Below are 17077 nucleotides of genomic sequence, written 5' to 3'. Positions count from 1 at the left end.
TCCAACTCAGAGCCTTAACATATTAGTGCCAGACTTAGCAGGGACCCTTGATTGGCTATAGGCTTAGTACAGCTCAGAACACCAGAACTCTAATGATTCAACAGCCTGCCTTCCCTAGTAGCCAGGTTTAAAGGAAGGTGCCACCCTCCCTGCCCAGCTGGCTTACAGTGATTCTGACACAAGATGAGTCCTGGTTATTAACATGAACAGTATAAGTGTGCTTGGGAAGCAGGGTTCATGGATCACAGTAACATTGGCAGAACTTTATAGGAGAAAAAACAATTCAGACATCCATATACTTCACCCTTACCCTTCCAAGTCTCTAACTGGGACAAGTAGGCAGGGTTTTATGATTAGAAATAACTTAACAAAATAGGTTATTGGATCTTCCCTTTCATTAAAGATTCAATTTTAGATTTTACTTCAAACCTGCGCTTCCTGGTTTCTGAGTAGTTGTAAGGAAACTTTATATACATAAATATATAAATATAAATATATATATACACACACACATATACACATATACATATATACACATACAGACACATATATACACGTATACATATATACATGTACACACACACACACACACACACACACACACACACATGCTTATTTGTATTGCTGATTTGAGAAGGAAGACCTGATCAGTCTCTGCAAAAGACTTACTCACCGTGTACCTGGAAGCTATGGACAGCCAGTCCAATCAAGGACTCTCTGCTTGGGGTTTTCACTTCACAGAGAAAAGCTAGGGGAAGCTGGGTGGCTCATCAGATAAAATGCCAAGCCTTGAGTCAGAAAGACCTAACTTCAAATCTGGCCTCAGACACTTACTAGCTGTGTGACCCTGGGCTAGTCACTTAACCTCTATCTGCCTCAATTTCCTCAACTGTAAAGTGGGGATAATAAAAGTACCTACCTCCCATGGTTGTTGTGAGGATCAAATGAGATAATATTTGCAAAGCATTAAGCATAGTGCCTGGCATATAGTAGGTGCTAAATAAATGCTTATTTCTTTACTTAGTTTTAAAAAATCCAAATCCTCTATTATGTTGCTTTTCTAAACTGGTAGTGTGTGTGCTTGTCTTCAACTTAGAAACAAGACTGCCCCAAAAAGCTGTCAACTCTTTCTTCTTCTCAGGCCAAATGTCGTTTAAAGGGTTTCAGGGGGGAAACACACACTAAATTCAGTGGACATTTTTATGACTTGTGATGATAAAGGCTTTGTCCAAAGAAATAAAATCAATACTTGTCAGAAGCCAAAATTCTGATGTCTAATGAACTCGTTAGAATACAAGCTTTATGCCACCTTGAAATGTGAGGCCCAGATTAATGTTTTTGATTTATCTGCATAGGACTGCTTCAGTTAGTCCATTGAGATAGATGAAGAACTGTTTATCATCCCAATTAGTTAAACTAAACACATTTCTGAAACCCCAAATACATACTCATATAGCAAAATTCAAGTTATTTCTTCCAATAGGTTTAGGGATAATGGCGAGAAATAAATCTCTATCTTGCTCATCTGTCACTGCTTTCCACATTTCTTTCTTCTTTTAAATGAATTAGCCCTGGCATGGAACTAATAAGTAGTAATTGATTTAATCCTCTGAGAAACACATCTATCTTTGAGATCATCCTATACTGTATTCAAACAATGCCAAGCTTCTCTCTGAGTAAAATGGAAATGCCCACAGATTTGGCAACCTAGTAACAGAGAGCCCTAATGTTAGCTGGATGCTACCTCAGAGTTGACAAAAATGGTGATGAAGAGAATTATAATTGGGATAAAGAAGACACGGTATTCCTTCAGTTGCTGAAATTGTCTTCCTCTCTCCTAGATCTCATTATATGCTCCTATTGGTCAATGTGCACAAGGTTCTTAACAACTGAAACATCCATCAGAGTACTAGGTTTTGACCCACATACAACCTTGAAAATCTTCAGTAAACACCACAGGAGACAGGTAAACCTATCTCAGGTCTGGTTCTTTCACAGGATGCCAAATAGCTTACCTTCTGGTAGGCACACCGGTGTATCAGTCGGTATCCAGCCTAGGGAACCATTCAAGTGTTTCATACACAGTCTCCTTGGTGGGCCCCTAAGCTTGTAGCCTTCTTGGCAGTGAAATCGGGCTACGGAATCTTCAAAGAAAACGCTTCCACTGGGGGTTCGAGAGCCATAGTCTGGGATTCCTGGGTCAGCACAAGCACGGAGATCATCAAACCCTGTAAGGATAAATCAGAGAAGTCTCTGAACCCATTGCCAGCACCCTCTAGGATCACTCTGGCTTGGTTCTGTAGAAGTTTCAAACACAAGGGACCCATGATGAAATAAAATTGCTCAAGGGGGTAATCCCAGGCCCCGTTCCATCCTTCATTCTTTTTTTTAGGCATTTGGAATTAAGTGGCTTGCCCAGGGTCACACAGCTAGTAAGTGTCAAGTGTTTGGACTGAGGCCACATTTGAACTCAGGTCCTCCTGACTTCCAGGCTGGTGCTCTATCCACTGCGCCACCTAGCTTCCCATCAATTCATCATTCTATCACTTACCCAGGAGGCCTCACAGTTTCCTGTTTAATGACTAAGCTAGCAGGATTCAGGTTGACGGAGGAGGGATGAAAAACCTTATGAGATCTACTTTATAGCAGGAGTGAGCTGAAGAGTAGACCCTTCAACAGATATGATAATCCCCATCACATGTCTGTCTTTCCTGTTCCTCCAGACCTGAAAGTTCTACTTCTAGGTCTGGTATTCCCATTTTGCAGAGGGAGCCATACTCTATAACTTGGACATAGAGGCTATCTTTTGGTGGACATTCTGCCAAATTAGCATGGCTCTGTTTATGTTGTTCAGACACTCACAAATTCACCAAATATCTCCTGAGTGTTCATGTATGAGCTATGTATGCATAACTTGAGTCACGTCATTGAAGTTGTGTCTTCCTCTACCTCAGGAAGGCTTGGTGTGTCAGCCTCCTGTTCTGCAGGCTGCTCACTGGAGCTAACTGACCATCTCCAAGAGCCATGACAACATGCTGCATGGCAGAGGGAGAGAAAATGAATCGTGCCACCTTACACAATCTTTTTCTTTACAAATAGTCTTTTATTACAGACTTAATAACCATCAAGTCATTAAAAATCAAATAAACAAAATAAGGAATAAAAAGGAGCACAACAAAATTGTAAATTCCAAATTGTAGTCTGCTTAGAGGATTATGCCTGTGGGTCTACACTTTTATTATACATAATAATAATAATCTCTTACTTGGTTCTGAGTTTCCTTCTGAGAACTATAACTAAGGTGGAGCAACTAGAACTTTGCTCATGGGTCCTGCCTTTTAGAGGGCACTGACAGTACTTGTACTCCTTCAGCAGTACAGAAACAACTGAGTTTAGATACTGGTTAATGAGATAATTAGTTAAAATGGGAAGCTACCAGATGGTGCCTTCTTCCTCCTGGCAAGGCACACACCAGGTAAGCTCCTTCCCACCTGGACCTGCTCTGTTTCTTCCTGCCCCTAGCTTTATGATATCTCAGCGTCTCTGCCTACTGGCTATTGTAGGTTATCTACCCCTGCTCCCACTGAATTTATCTTAAAGCAATATCTGAAGAAATATTTTTGGGCCATTTATCCTGGGTACATTTTGTACTATTTACCCTAGGTGCAAAAATTACTAATTATGTCTCTTCTCCTTCCAGTCCTTTTCATCTGGGTCATTATCAGATCTTGTTGTTGTTATGTTTCATGTAGCTGTAATGAATGTATATGTACCTTATAAAATCTTAATGATCTATTTCTGAACTTTAAAAAAGAACAGTCTTAGGAACAGAGAGTCCATGTGAAAATGAGAATCCCTGAGGATGTAATAGATTACATGGTGGTGCCTGGGATTTTTATTTTTCTCTAGCACAGTCTTACTTGGATTATAAAATAAGGATGATGAAAAAGAGAACTTGGTTGTCCTTAGCAGGGATCTGAATTTTTCCAGCAGTTTTGTGCATTCAGATAGGAGATGCTATGCCAGTTTTCTGTTGATTGTGCCAGGGCAGCCCAACAAAAAAGGTAACAGAGAAGACAGTAAGAGAACTGGATGCCATAGTGTCTTGGCTAAAGAATTTTGCTTTATGTTGTCATCAATACAAGGGATGTGGTGGTAGAAACTGGCAAGGAGGACAGACCACACCTACTTCTGAACCAAATCAGAAATTCTGCCACTTGTGAACTGGAAGAATGTCTGGCATTTTATCAAAATGAGCTTAAATGTAGCTAATGTCACTTGTTCGAAGAAGAAATTTTCTCTCTTTTCTCCTCGCCTCATCTCCCAATACATGATGGCTGTTTATTGCTGTGCTGTTAATGTACAAATTGCTTTCTCACACAGCAGTGAAGCAATTAATGCTCATAGGGGGGCCCCCAAGAAATATTGGAAAGCCATCAAACTGTGGCTTTATGTTTTCATTCTGGGAACAAGGCATTACAGGTCAGCAAACGTTCCCGACACAAAGAATGCCAATGACTTCCTTTAGAGAGTGTACAAAGCGGGGAGGGAACCTGGTATGGTGGTGGAAACGTAATCACAGGTTCCTTATGTCGTCCACGAAGTAAAATTAATTGCAATGAGATTCTTTATAAAATCACAGCTTAGCACATACATAGGGAGTCCTTGATAGCCACTGCCATGATGTTTTTTTTCTTTTTTTCTTTTTTTTTTTGGCCAATTTGCTAGCTAAAGGCATGATGGAGCCTTTGTCTGCCTGTCTAATATAAAATTAGTTACAGTCTCTCCCACTAAATTCAGAATCTTCTTTCACACTGGCTCAGGGTCTGCTTGGCTCAAAGCTTCCAGTCACTGTTTCTTTTATATAGTGCGGTGAAACAGTGTCACAGAATGAATCAGGAACTGGGAGATCAGGGTTCTAGTGTTAGATTTGTCACTCATTCATCTTGGGTAAGCCAATTGGCCTGGGGCTCAGTTTTCTCAGCTGTAAAATGAAGATGGAGTTGGATTAGATGATCCCCAAGTACCCTTTTCAGCTTTGACCACCTATGATTCAATGATGGACACATTGTATTTCAAATCCTTTTCAACTTTTTCTCTTTTCCCCATCCACATAAATTACCTTCTCTCCTCCTTCCCTAATCCTCCCAAATACCTCCCCTTTTCTCCCTCTCTCTGACCCTATGAATGAGATACAGGGCTGTGCTGGAGACTGAGCTAGGAAAAGTGAAAGCCCAGCCCTCCCATCTCTCCACCCCCTGCCCATACTTCAAAAACTTGAGCCTATGGACCCCAATGACCATATTTTAGGCACAGACCTCTTGGCTAGAGAGACTCCTTCTATCCACATCATGAAGAGAGAAATAGTTTTATTAGAAAGTTGAAGATGCAACATCTAGCTTCGACTCTATCAGATAAATGAGTCCCACCATCATAAATAAAAGATGTGAGATTCGTGAAATGTAGGACGGGAGAATGGCAGTGTTTCCCAAAAGTCAATTCTATACACTTTATGAAAACAACATAACAAAAAGAAACCTTATGTCTGAAAACGTGTATAGCCTATCTACCTTTTCTGCTTCGAAATACTGCATGATACTTCAGTCTCAGTGCCAAATTTCCTTGACTTTTTGATATGCCTATGTCAGCAATCAAACAGAAATATGGATTTAGGGATGCAATCTCTAGAATAAAAAGGAAGGAAATGTGCAAGCAGGACCAAATAAGCCTGGAATGGTAAAGGGAGGAACTATGGGAAATTACTTCTATTGAGCAAGATAAGTATTTTTGCCTGGGATTGTCAGAGTCACAAATGCCACTTTTCAAATGATCACCTTCCTTCTGGTCCCCCTTCAGATCAATTTCCAAACTGGATTAATTTTCCCTAAGGCCATTTTGTAAAGGGTCACCCTATGAAGATGACAACCACCATCCTCAACCAATATATCTACTAGTCGATCAGATAACATGTACATTAAGTGACAATAGGTATTCTATTCTATCAGGAAGTGAAAAAGAGGAAAGAAAAAAATAAAAAGCATGCAGGCCTGTTGAATATCATAGAATCATAGAATGTTTGAGCTGGAAGGAACCTCTGAGATGATCAGGTTCAATTCCCCCATTTTATAAATGAGGAAACTGAGGCCCAGAGGTATTAAATAACTTGGCTAAAATCACATAGCTAATTAGTGATAAAGTCAAGACTAGAAATCAGATTTCCTCCTTCCTACTCCAATGCTTGATTCATTATAATATGCTATCTCTTCTAACCTAAGAATCAATCATCTTTTAAACATTTTTCTTTTTTCCAAATTTGTACATAGCTCTTTAAATGAAAAATTTATTAAATGAAACCTTCTCTTCCCCTCCCCCACCTTCACCGAGAAAGCAAGAAAATCCAATACTGCCGTTACAAACATGTGTAGTGAAACCAAACAAATTCCTGCATTGGCTGCATCCTCCCCAAAATCTTCACTCTGAGTCCATCACCTCTCCATCATAAGGCAAGTAGCTTGTTTCAGCGTGACTCCTCTGAAGTCATAGTTGGTCATGGGATTGACCAGAGACCCTAAGCCTTTCAAAGTTGGGAATCATTCTTTTTTGGGTACTTAACAACTCCCATTCTATGTCCTAAACTCCATTCTCACAGAAGTGGCGAATCAAAGCATAAAGGCCAAGACTTACAACTGCTTTAAACTTAAGTTTATGCAGCACTTTAGACACATTTTCTAACTTGTTCCTCGCACCACATCCATTTCATGATGGCCAAACTGAGGCTCACAGACATTAAGTTACTTGCCCCAGAGTCACACAAGCTAGTCAGTGTCAAAGGTGGAATTTGAATCCAGATCTTCCTGACTCCAACTCCAGGACTTGTCACTTAAAGGAAGGGAGAAAACTATGTAGAATGGACAATAGTTTCCCTTCAATATGGTCTTTCATGTTAATATGAATAAATGGTTCTTTTCAGGTTAAGTCACAATCATCAGGCTGGTGTTACCTTTTAAAGTGAATTAGGTGGGGGCAGCTAGGTGGTGTAGTGGCTACAGTACTGGCCCTGGAATCAGGAGGTCCTGAGTTCAAATCTGGCTTCAGATACTTACTAGCTGTGAGACCCTGGGCAAGTCACTTCACCCCAATTGCCTCCCTGCCAAAAGTAAATAAATAAAGTGAATTAGGTGGTGCAATGAATATCCTGCTAGGCCTGGAGTCTGGAAGACCTGAGTTCAAATCTAGCCTCAAACACTTACTAGTTGTGTGATCCTGGGCTTATCACTTAAATGCCAGCTGCTTCAGTTTCTTCATCTGTAAAATGGGGATAATAATAGCACCTACTTCCCTGGGTTATTGTGGAGATAAAAAGAAATAGTATTTGGAAAATCCTTTGCAAACTTTAAAGCACTACGTAAATGTTAGCTATTATTGTTTTATTATTTATTCCTTGCTCTTATTTCTTGGTGTGAAACAAGTCACCAGTGGACCTGGGAGTCAAACCCTGGGTTCCAGGATGTGTGTGTGTGTGTGTATGCATGTGTGTGTGTGTGTGTGTGTGTGTGTGTGTGTGTATGACACATTATAGAACAGAACAGAAGCTGCTGCTTCCTGTGAGAAGGCCAAGGGAGTGGCCATCTTTCCATTCTCCTTCTGCACAAAATCTTTCTTCTTACTATCTCCTGCCCAAACGAATGTATTAGTAACAGTTGTTTGAAAGTAGCTCTGCCTTCTCACATAAAAAAAGAGTAGTAACCCCTCCGTCTCATTATGAGGACCTGACACCTCTACTTTGGTTACTCTTCAGTGTGATGAAACCAACCAGAGAATTTTACTGTGAACTACACTAGGAGCCTTTGAAAAGAATCATAAAAATGAAGGAGGTGTGAAAAGCAATCTTTTAGGTTATTATAACAGAAAAGTCTCATTCAAGACAGGAAGAGTGTATCAAATGTAGTTAAATCAATTTAGGGCTAAGGCTGGCTCTCCATGCCTCTGTAAATTGCTGGATGAGCCTTTAGGGAGGAAACAGAATACAGGCAAAGAATCAATTTTGCTCCATTTATCTGGTGAGGGGGTCAGAGGGTAAAGCGAAGGCAGCACGCCTGCTAAAGTTTAAGCAGAACTGTTTTATTTATAAAAGGACCTGGGAATTTTAACAGGGACCATAAGCTCCTCTGAACTTCTCATTTGAACTTGTATAACATTTATCATTTGTCCATTCATTCAGCATTTAGAACCATAGTGTGTCTAAGCCAGAAGGGACTACAGAGATAATCTAATTTAGCCCTCTCACATTTTCCTGTGAAGGGATGGGGGTACCAAAGAGGTTAAATGGTCTTCCAAAAGCCACAGAGGCTCTTAGTGGCAAAGCTGAGTGGAACTAAGGTTCCACTATCCTACTGTCTTCCATTAATATTCTATAGTCTTGCATAGTTATCCCTTCCACATCATGACTTTACCCATCAGGTTTTGATATATCATGCGTTGGCATAAAAAATTAAATGGGAATTTTGGGGGGGAGTTTTGTGGAAGCTGTAGAAAACATGCAAAGGCCATCAGATCACACAGAACCTATGACCAAATATTTAACCCAAAGTTTACAATAAGGTACTATCAACACCCCATAAAAGAAAAAGAAAAAATTCAGACTTCTTCTCTGGTATGAAGCGAGGGCCAAAAATTTTTACATGGATTTTCCAGATTGTGGGGCACTGTGTCCCTAACCCCTGTGATGTGGAACGGATAAGTATATTGTCTTTACAGCTTTGTACAGATGTACATCTTATATCAGCAATGGGATTGGAAGCTTCCTGAGACCAGGAAACCCATTTTACATTTTTTTTGTAACCTTCTCAATATCTGGTACAGTATTTAATAAATGTATACTGGATAAACAATATGACAACTTTCCTCCCGGCTCCAAAAAATGCTTTCAGAATTCAGACTCACAGTGATTGTCTGAGAGACACGAAGGTAGGAACAGAAAACCTGGCTCATTATTCCAGGCATTCACAAATCCGGTTCTTCAACAAGAAAATCACCTGAGTATGAACCAGGTTGGTAAAAGAAAAGATTCAGGACCTGCCTTTGAAAATTGCAGTCTCTGGCACTAAGAGTTAGAATATAAAAGCTGGATGTCATAGACCATAGATTTAGAGCTGGAAGCGTCTTTAGAAGTCATTGAGTTCAACCCTCTCATTTTACAAATGAGGAAACTAAGGCATAGGAAGGTTAAGTATACTAGGCAGGGTCACATAGCTAGTAAATGTCTAAGGCGGCATCTGAACCCAGGTCTTCTTGATTCCAGGGTCAACCATCTATCTAAAACACATATAATTTAATCTAATAATTTCATTTAACAAATGGGGCAACTGAGGTCCAAAAATATTTATGTTGTTAGTCCTCTATTCTCAAAAACAAAAAACAAAAAACCACAACCCAATGACGTCATGAGGGTGATGTCTTGACTTCCTCCCGAATTGGATTTAAGTGAGGTAGAGTTGTGCAAAGTCATCAGCCTCACTCTTCCTCCAAGATCATCAAAGTCCAGTGGTGAGACAAAAGTCTAGAGGGCTGGCAATGGCTCAGGATGCAGCGGATGACCTTGGCCTTTCTAAATTAAGAACTTTCCCAGGCTTCGGTTTATCTGAAGCAACACCCATTCAATGACTAAGGGCTAGGTAATAATCGAGACAAATATGGCCTAATTTACCATCACAGAAATATCAATGTGGAAAGGGAAGACCCTCAGAGTTTCTGACCAGGGAGACCTCACAGTGGGGCAGTAGCAGAGCTGAGATCAGAACTCAGGTCTCCTGATTCCTCAGTTCAATCTACTTTTTTACCTCATTGCAGTTAATACCATGAAAGCCTGTTAGTTCCAGGGAAAGAAAGGCCATTGACTCTATTAGATAACAATTAATTAAGCATTTCTTAAGTACCTACTAAGTATCAAGTACTATGCTAGGATTACAAGTGCAAAAATTAATCCATGACCTCAAGGATCCTAAAAGAGGGAGGATTTTCAAGCTTGCAAGCTACTTCTGGAAGTTACTGGAAGTTACAACCATTTAATCAATCTTTCCTGCTATAACTGGACCCCCAGATCCCAGCTTACCAAGCTAGAATCTGGCTTTTCTATTGGCTTATCACCAGAAAAAAACCCATGTAATTCTGCTTGAATCACATAGGGTTTCATAAGCATTAGCTGAAAATCCTCTTCAACATCTTATCAATCCCCAAACACTCTGGCCTCAGCAACAAAAGGGGCTAAGGTGAGTCTTGACCCCCTGAGAGACTGTTAATCCTAAATATCATAAACTGAAATACACACAGCCCTGACAACACCACCTCCTATGCCCCAACCTTAAATTATTTAAAAATTTCTATTGATATTTTTCATTTCTACAACACTTCCATTTCTCAATACGAGAAATTTCTCCTACTTTCATTCTATATCACATTCATTTCTCAATATGAGAAATCTCTCCTACTCAAACTATCCTTTATAACCCAAAATTTTAAAAGAGAGAGAGAAAAAGAACAGGTCAGCAAAACTAACCAACACATCGCGTCCTACTGGACGCACAGTGTTCCATACCTATTCAGTCCCCCACTTCTGCAAAGAAAGGAAGTACCTTTTCTCATTTCTTCTTTGGAGTCAAGCACAGTTATTAGAACTATTTCACTTTTATTTTGGGGGAGTAGTTATTTCCATTTACATTAAAGTTAGCATATATATCATCTTCCTGGTTCTGCTTACTTCACTTTCCAATCTTGTTCACATAAGTCCCTCTATGCTTCTTCACAGGCTTCATATTCGTCACTGCCATTACATTCATATATCACTATTTGTTTAGCCATCTCCCCTCCCAACTCATGGGTATCCACTTTATTTCCACTTCTTTGCTACAACAAAAGATGCTTCTGTAAGTATTTGGGCATATCTGGGATTTTTGCTTCTATCTTCACTTCTATCTTCCTTGTTACAGATGAAGTATGCTACTCCCATAAGGCACGATCCAAAGCTTTAAAGTGATGGCGATAATAATACTCTTTGCCTAGCAGTGCATTGGTTCATGTTTTTGAGAGCAGCATACTTCATCTCTAACAAAGACTCAGCAATGAAGATGATATAAAAGAAGCAAGATTAAGGGAGGTAGCATGCTGTTGTAGAAATGGCACTGGACTTGAATGAGAAGACCTGAGTGCAAATCATGGTTCTGCCACTTACTATTGGCATGACCTTGGGCAAGTCACTGACCCATTCTCTGCTCCAGTGGTTGGATTAGATCTCCCAGTTCCCTTCAGACTCTGGAACCTGTAAGTAGACATTTACTAGCTGTGTGACCCTGGGCAAATCACTTAACCCTGTTTGCTTCAGTTTCCTCCTCTGTAAAATGAGCTGGAGAAGGAAATGGCAAATCACTCCAAGTATCTTTGCCAAGAAAACCCCAAAGGAAGTCATGAAGAGTTGGACACGACTAATTGACTAAACAACATCAATCACATAAATAAAATCATTCTTAATCAAAAGTAATTTTAGCTGGTGCAAAATGGTTCCATGTCACTAAGCTGATAAATAGGTTGTTAGAAGTTTCCTGCCACCTTTCAGCCACGCACATAATTACGCTGCAGGGTGCCCTTGGCCTACATACCTAGGTAGGTAGCATGTCCCAGGCAGCATCTGAGCAGGGTATTATCCAGTAGGTTTGGTTCATGCCAATGGTAAAATGTCCAAAGACTCATCTACTCAGGACACTCACAGCTTTAAGCCTCTTCTATAAAACAAGTTCGGGTTCAAAAATTCAAAGGTCTCTGAAAAAAGATGGTCAATTAAGAGACTCCCAAACATTTCCACTGGAATTCTATATGTTTGAGAACAAACCAGATTCCTGCCGACACTTCCCTGAAGAAGCTTCTACTCCAGGCTAAAAGCAGGGCTGTTATCAAACTGACTGGTTCTAGATCAGAATATAGAACAGATATAGCTCAAAAGAATATTTAGACATTTGCCCCTTTTGTACCATGAAGCCTTTTGTGTCTCCAGTGAAGCCTATTGACCCTTTCTCAGAATAATACTTTTAAATCAATTTTATTAAAATTCAATTACTATTAAAAAAGCTCATGGTCCCCAAGTTAAGAATACTTGATTTATATAGCTATGAAGGAGACCACAAAATCCACTTAACAGTGGGCATAAAAACACATTTCTATAACAAATCTTGGAAATTATATTGGAAACCAATGGGGAAATGTGATTTATTTTACAGGAAGTCACTTTACAGTAACTATTTCCGGAACACAACTTTTCCACAAGATGAGGTATACCTGCACTTAGAAGATCATTATAAAGTGGCACCTTGATCGTTTCCCACATCTAAATAATCTCAGTTTCTTGCACAATTAAGCTCTTAGCTCTGAACAACAAATAAACAAATAAATAAATGAATAGATGGATGCATGAATAAATAAATAAAACAGGTATAACAAAAACGGGAGCAGTAAAAGACAAAATAATACTAGTAAAATATAGATATAGACATATCTATATGTATAGATACAGACATGTCTAGATGTATCTAGATATATAGATTATGTCTATATATTTCTATCTATAGAAAGATATAGATCTAGATATGTCTATATATCTCTGTATCTATCTATCTATCTGTCTACCTAAATTTCAACCAATACCCTACAGAACATCAGCTTATCTCTTTTCCCAGGAGGACAGTTTTCCAGACCCATCTTGATTTGAGACCATGAAGTCAAAACCTACTCTCTTCTCTAACTCTCCCTAAAAGTAAAGTCTTTGAAAATAAGCCATTTTCCTTAGCCATGATGAATGCTTCTGAAAGGAGGCTCTCTCAAAGCAAAATTGTTAGGTTATAAGGCAGAGCATCCTAACCTATGCAAGTCTGGAGAACTATCCTCTGATCTTTTTAAATGAAAAGCAAAGTTTTGTGGGGCAGCCTGTGAGTAATGGTGGCATTTAATACATAGCAGCAGCTCCCAAGTACAAGCCACTCTCTCTGCCCTTCTGGTTTGGTTGGACTAAGGTACAAAATTTCCACCAGTTTCCTCAATAATTTCAGCAAGTCCTTATCCATCAGTAGACTGAAAAAGAAAAGGAAAAAAGGTTGCCCAGGTTATTAGGCCTTACAAATAACAATTCAACTTTATATAGAGCTTCAAAGTTTATAATATCACACACACACACACACACACACACACACACACACACACACACACACACCCTCAAAGACCTCAGAGCAAAAAATAAGAAGTTCAAGATGAACAATGAACCCAATAAATTAAGGCCAGAGGCTTTCAAATTTAATTTGTTTTTGTTTATGGATTTAACATTAGTTTAACTCTTAAGCCTGTGTATTATCAGTCACATACTTTAGAGTGGTCTGAAGGAAACAAAATTGATTACTGTTCCCATTCATTACGTTAAACAGATTTTATGCTGCAAAAATACCCCTCAGGAAATTTAGCAAAGGAATGTCAGAAATAAAATCTAGGCTATTTACTCTAGCGATATTTCCACTACATGACATACAATTTATTGTGGGAAATCCTAATGGAATACCACTTGTCCCAGCTTTCTTGAAGGCACAACAACAAACAGGAATTCAGAAGCTCATCAACAAGGGATGAAAGTTTGGCACACGATTCATTACAGAATCCTTGCCATATATTACATTGAGATTATGAATCCAGGAGCAACCTTTCATATTTAGACAGTAATCAAGCAATCTAGCTTTCCTCTATAATTGGTAGGAATAGTTTGACATTCCAGGAACCATCGAGAGATATACGCAAAAAAAAAAAAGCTTGGTATGAGCAAGCATAGGTGATAAAATTAAGCTTTTTAATATCATCTAAATTAGAGATGATTAAAATGTGTAAACACTGCAGATGCGACAGTCACAGCCTTCCTCATTTAGTGGGATCTTTTTCCACATTTTGATTGAATCCATTTTGATTACCCATCTACTTCTAAATCTTTTACTATGTTTCAATTCTTATAACACTAGAAACAGTGACAACTCATAATGATTTTTTTTATAATACCAGTCTTGTGATACTGTTCTCTTCAGCTATGCCATAAAAAATTATGACAGAAATCCAGATGTCAAATCACAGCACATTTTTTTTTTTGTGCTTGGAAATGAAACAAGCACAAATATGATCCCTTTAAGACAAAATTCCTACAGTTTTCTGGGGATTGCTTCTGGCCTATCTAAAGACCTTCTGGTTTATACATTAGTCCTACATTCCCACCCTCTACACAGTGTCTCCTCACATGGCTGTGGGAATGTCATTACTAGATTTCTCAAGGAGTCTCTGTTTCCTAATCTGAAATGGTTTATAAGGGATTGGTAGTAATTTGTCTCCTCCCTCCTCCAGGCTCTGGATGGTACGTCTCCTACTCTCTCCCTATTTACTTTTTCACATGCCTATCCTCCTTTAGGGCATCTGTGCCAGGTTATGCAAATTACTCTGATCTGTTTCTTGCAGTTCTTAAACAAAATCAGCTCCTCCCAGAGCAAATGTTTGCACCACAAGACAATAACACCAACCACCACCACCACCACCCACACATTTAATATGGTACTTTAAGGTTAACAAAGCACTTTCTTCACAATAACCAATCTGTGGGGGCAATACAAGTATTATAATCCCCATTTCACAGATGAAATTGAGGGTCACAGGGAGGAAGTGATTTGATGAGGATTCACACAGCTAATAAGTATAGGAAGTGGGATCTGAATTCAGGTCTCTTAACTGAAAGTCTAAGCCTCTTTAACAGGTACAGACACCATACAGGAACCATGCTTTCTTACCCCAGATTTAGGAGGAGTTATGCCACTCAGTTCCCTGGGATCTTGCTTCTTCTTCTTTTCTTAAAAAATATCTTATTTGTTCTCACTCTCCTACCCCAAGCCCTATTGAGAACTCCAGGAACCATTCTTCTAAGCACTCAAATTAGCAATCTCAGAATCACGCTTAATTCTTAATTATTCATTCACTCAATCCTAACCTAATCGCTTGCCAAGTCTTATCAACAGCACCTGCACAACACATCCCACATCTGTCCCCTGCTCTCCCCTCAAACACCTTCTAGCCTAGTTCAGGACTCCCTCATCTCTTACCTGAACTACTGTGCTAGCTTATGAATTGGTCATATTCCTTTCAGTCTCACTTTGATCTACTTTATTTATCATTCAGTTGCTGTTGTTCAGTCGTTTTTCAATCATGTCTGACTTTTCGTGATGCCATTTGGGGTTTTCTTGGCAAAGATACTGGAGTGGTTTGTCATTTCCTTCTCCAGCTCATTTTACAGACGAGGAAACTGAGGGTTAAGTGACTCGCCCAGGGTCACACAGCTAGTAAATGTCTGAGGCTGGATTTGAACTCAGAAGATGAGTCTTCCTGACTTCAGGCACAGCACTTTATCCACTGCACCACCCCTAGCTGTCCCCTATATTCTTCACATAGTGGCTAACCTGATATTTTGAAAACATATATCTGACATTGTCCCCCCCCCCCACTCAAAACCTTGGGTGACTCCTTATTATCTCTAGGATAAAATGTATTCTCTTCGGCCTGGCATTTGAAGTCCTCCACAATAAAGGCTACCACCTACCTTCCCAGGCTTATTTTAGATTTCTTCCCTTCACACACTTTGTGTTTCAGTCAAATTGGCCTGCTAGCTGCAGAAGAAATGACACAAGGACACTCTCAAGGACTCTCTGAAGAACTCTGGAATCAATTGTGTGTCATGAGAGCCCTGGCAAAGGAACGGCCAGCATGGCGTGCCCACATCAAATAAGGTTCTGTGCTCAGTGAGTGAAGCAGAATTGCAGTAGCTCAAAAGACACGTGAGATTTGCAAATTTAGAGACATCTCCCCTCCAAATGTTCAGGTGGACTGTTTGTGCCCAACCTATGGTACAGCCTTCAGAGCTCATATTAGTCTGATCAGCCACAGTCAGATATGTTGCACCTTGACTCTAACAGTGATGTCATTTTGATTTTCTTCAAGAGCAACCATACAGGACAAACCCTCTCCCATCTCCGTCCTTTTGCACGGGTGCTATCCCATTTCTAGAATATACTCTTTCCTCACTTCCACCTTTTAGAATCCTTAGCTGCCTTCAAAGCTCAGCTCAGATACCACCTCCTACATGACCCTTTCTGGGACTGCCTCAGTTTTTAAATACTGTCTCCCTCTTTAAACTACTTTGAATAACTTTGTATACATATTTACTTTTTTATGTCTATGTTATATGCCTTCTTCATGTAGAATGTAAACTCCTTAATGGCAGGGTTAGGTGACTTCTTCAGTCCCTTCCAGCTCTGATATTCTATGAATCTTTTTTTGATAATCGTTGATACCCAGTCTCCCCAAACCATTTACATAATCCTGACAGATCATTTCAGACGTTCTGCAAACTGCTTAATCTCTTCTTGTCTTCAAAGCACTGGATGAAAAATTCTTAAATGATTTAAAAATATTTAAGACACATAAAATCATCATGAATCTGCTTGGAATCTTTATTTTTTTTTTGATAACAATCTCGTCTGTATTTTCACCTATGACTTACAGCTTTATTACACATTATGAAAGCAAAAATATTCAAGACATTAAAAAATTCCAACTGATAAAGTGGCATCTTTCCATCATCTTCTAAATGCTCCACCCCGGGTCCAAATCCTTGCTTTTCTACTTCTTAGTAGCTTGGGTAAATTGCCTCACCTCTCTGGGTTTCAGAGTCTGAATATGTAAAATGAGGGAAGTAGATTAGACGGTCCCTAAAGTCCCCTCCAGCTTCAAATCCCATGACTATGACTCCCTTTCTCCCTCTCTTAATACTTCCTAATTCCTCACTTCCACTGCCCCCTGGCCCAAGACTCATTCTAAATGAAGTCAGGATTAGAGCAAGATCTCTGGTCCTCAGTCATATAACTGAATCACATTCTGAAAGCTTTTATTAGTCTCAGTATCTATAAATATTTTCCTTTTATTTTTTTGGATGTCCTGAAATGAAAGGATAGAAAATACATCTTTG

General features: G+C 39.4%; 1 protein-coding gene across 4 annotated transcripts in view; it reads right to left on the bottom strand.

Annotated features, from left to right (window-relative positions):
• The window catches only part of SUSD4 (sushi domain containing 4), a 223742-nt gene that overhangs the window by 111582 nt on the left and 95083 nt on the right, over nucleotides 1-17077 (bottom strand). For all 4 annotated transcript variants that reach the window (XM_020982193.2, XM_078156298.1, XM_020982197.2 and 1 more), the window contains one exon: nucleotides 2016-2228. In XM_020982193.2, the coding sequence (XP_020837852.1) occupies nucleotides 2016-2228 (213 nt within the window). The remainder of the gene's footprint in view (nucleotides 1-2015; nucleotides 2229-17077) is intronic.

The sequence above is a fragment of the Phascolarctos cinereus genome, unplaced genomic scaffold (assembly GCF_003287225.1).
Source record: "Phascolarctos cinereus isolate Bilbo 61053 unplaced genomic scaffold, phaCin_HiC Scaffold_5;HRSCAF=322, whole genome shotgun sequence".
NCBI lineage: Eukaryota > Metazoa > Chordata > Mammalia > Diprotodontia > Phascolarctidae > Phascolarctos > Phascolarctos cinereus.
This window is presented reverse-complemented; position numbering and strand designations above follow the sequence as displayed.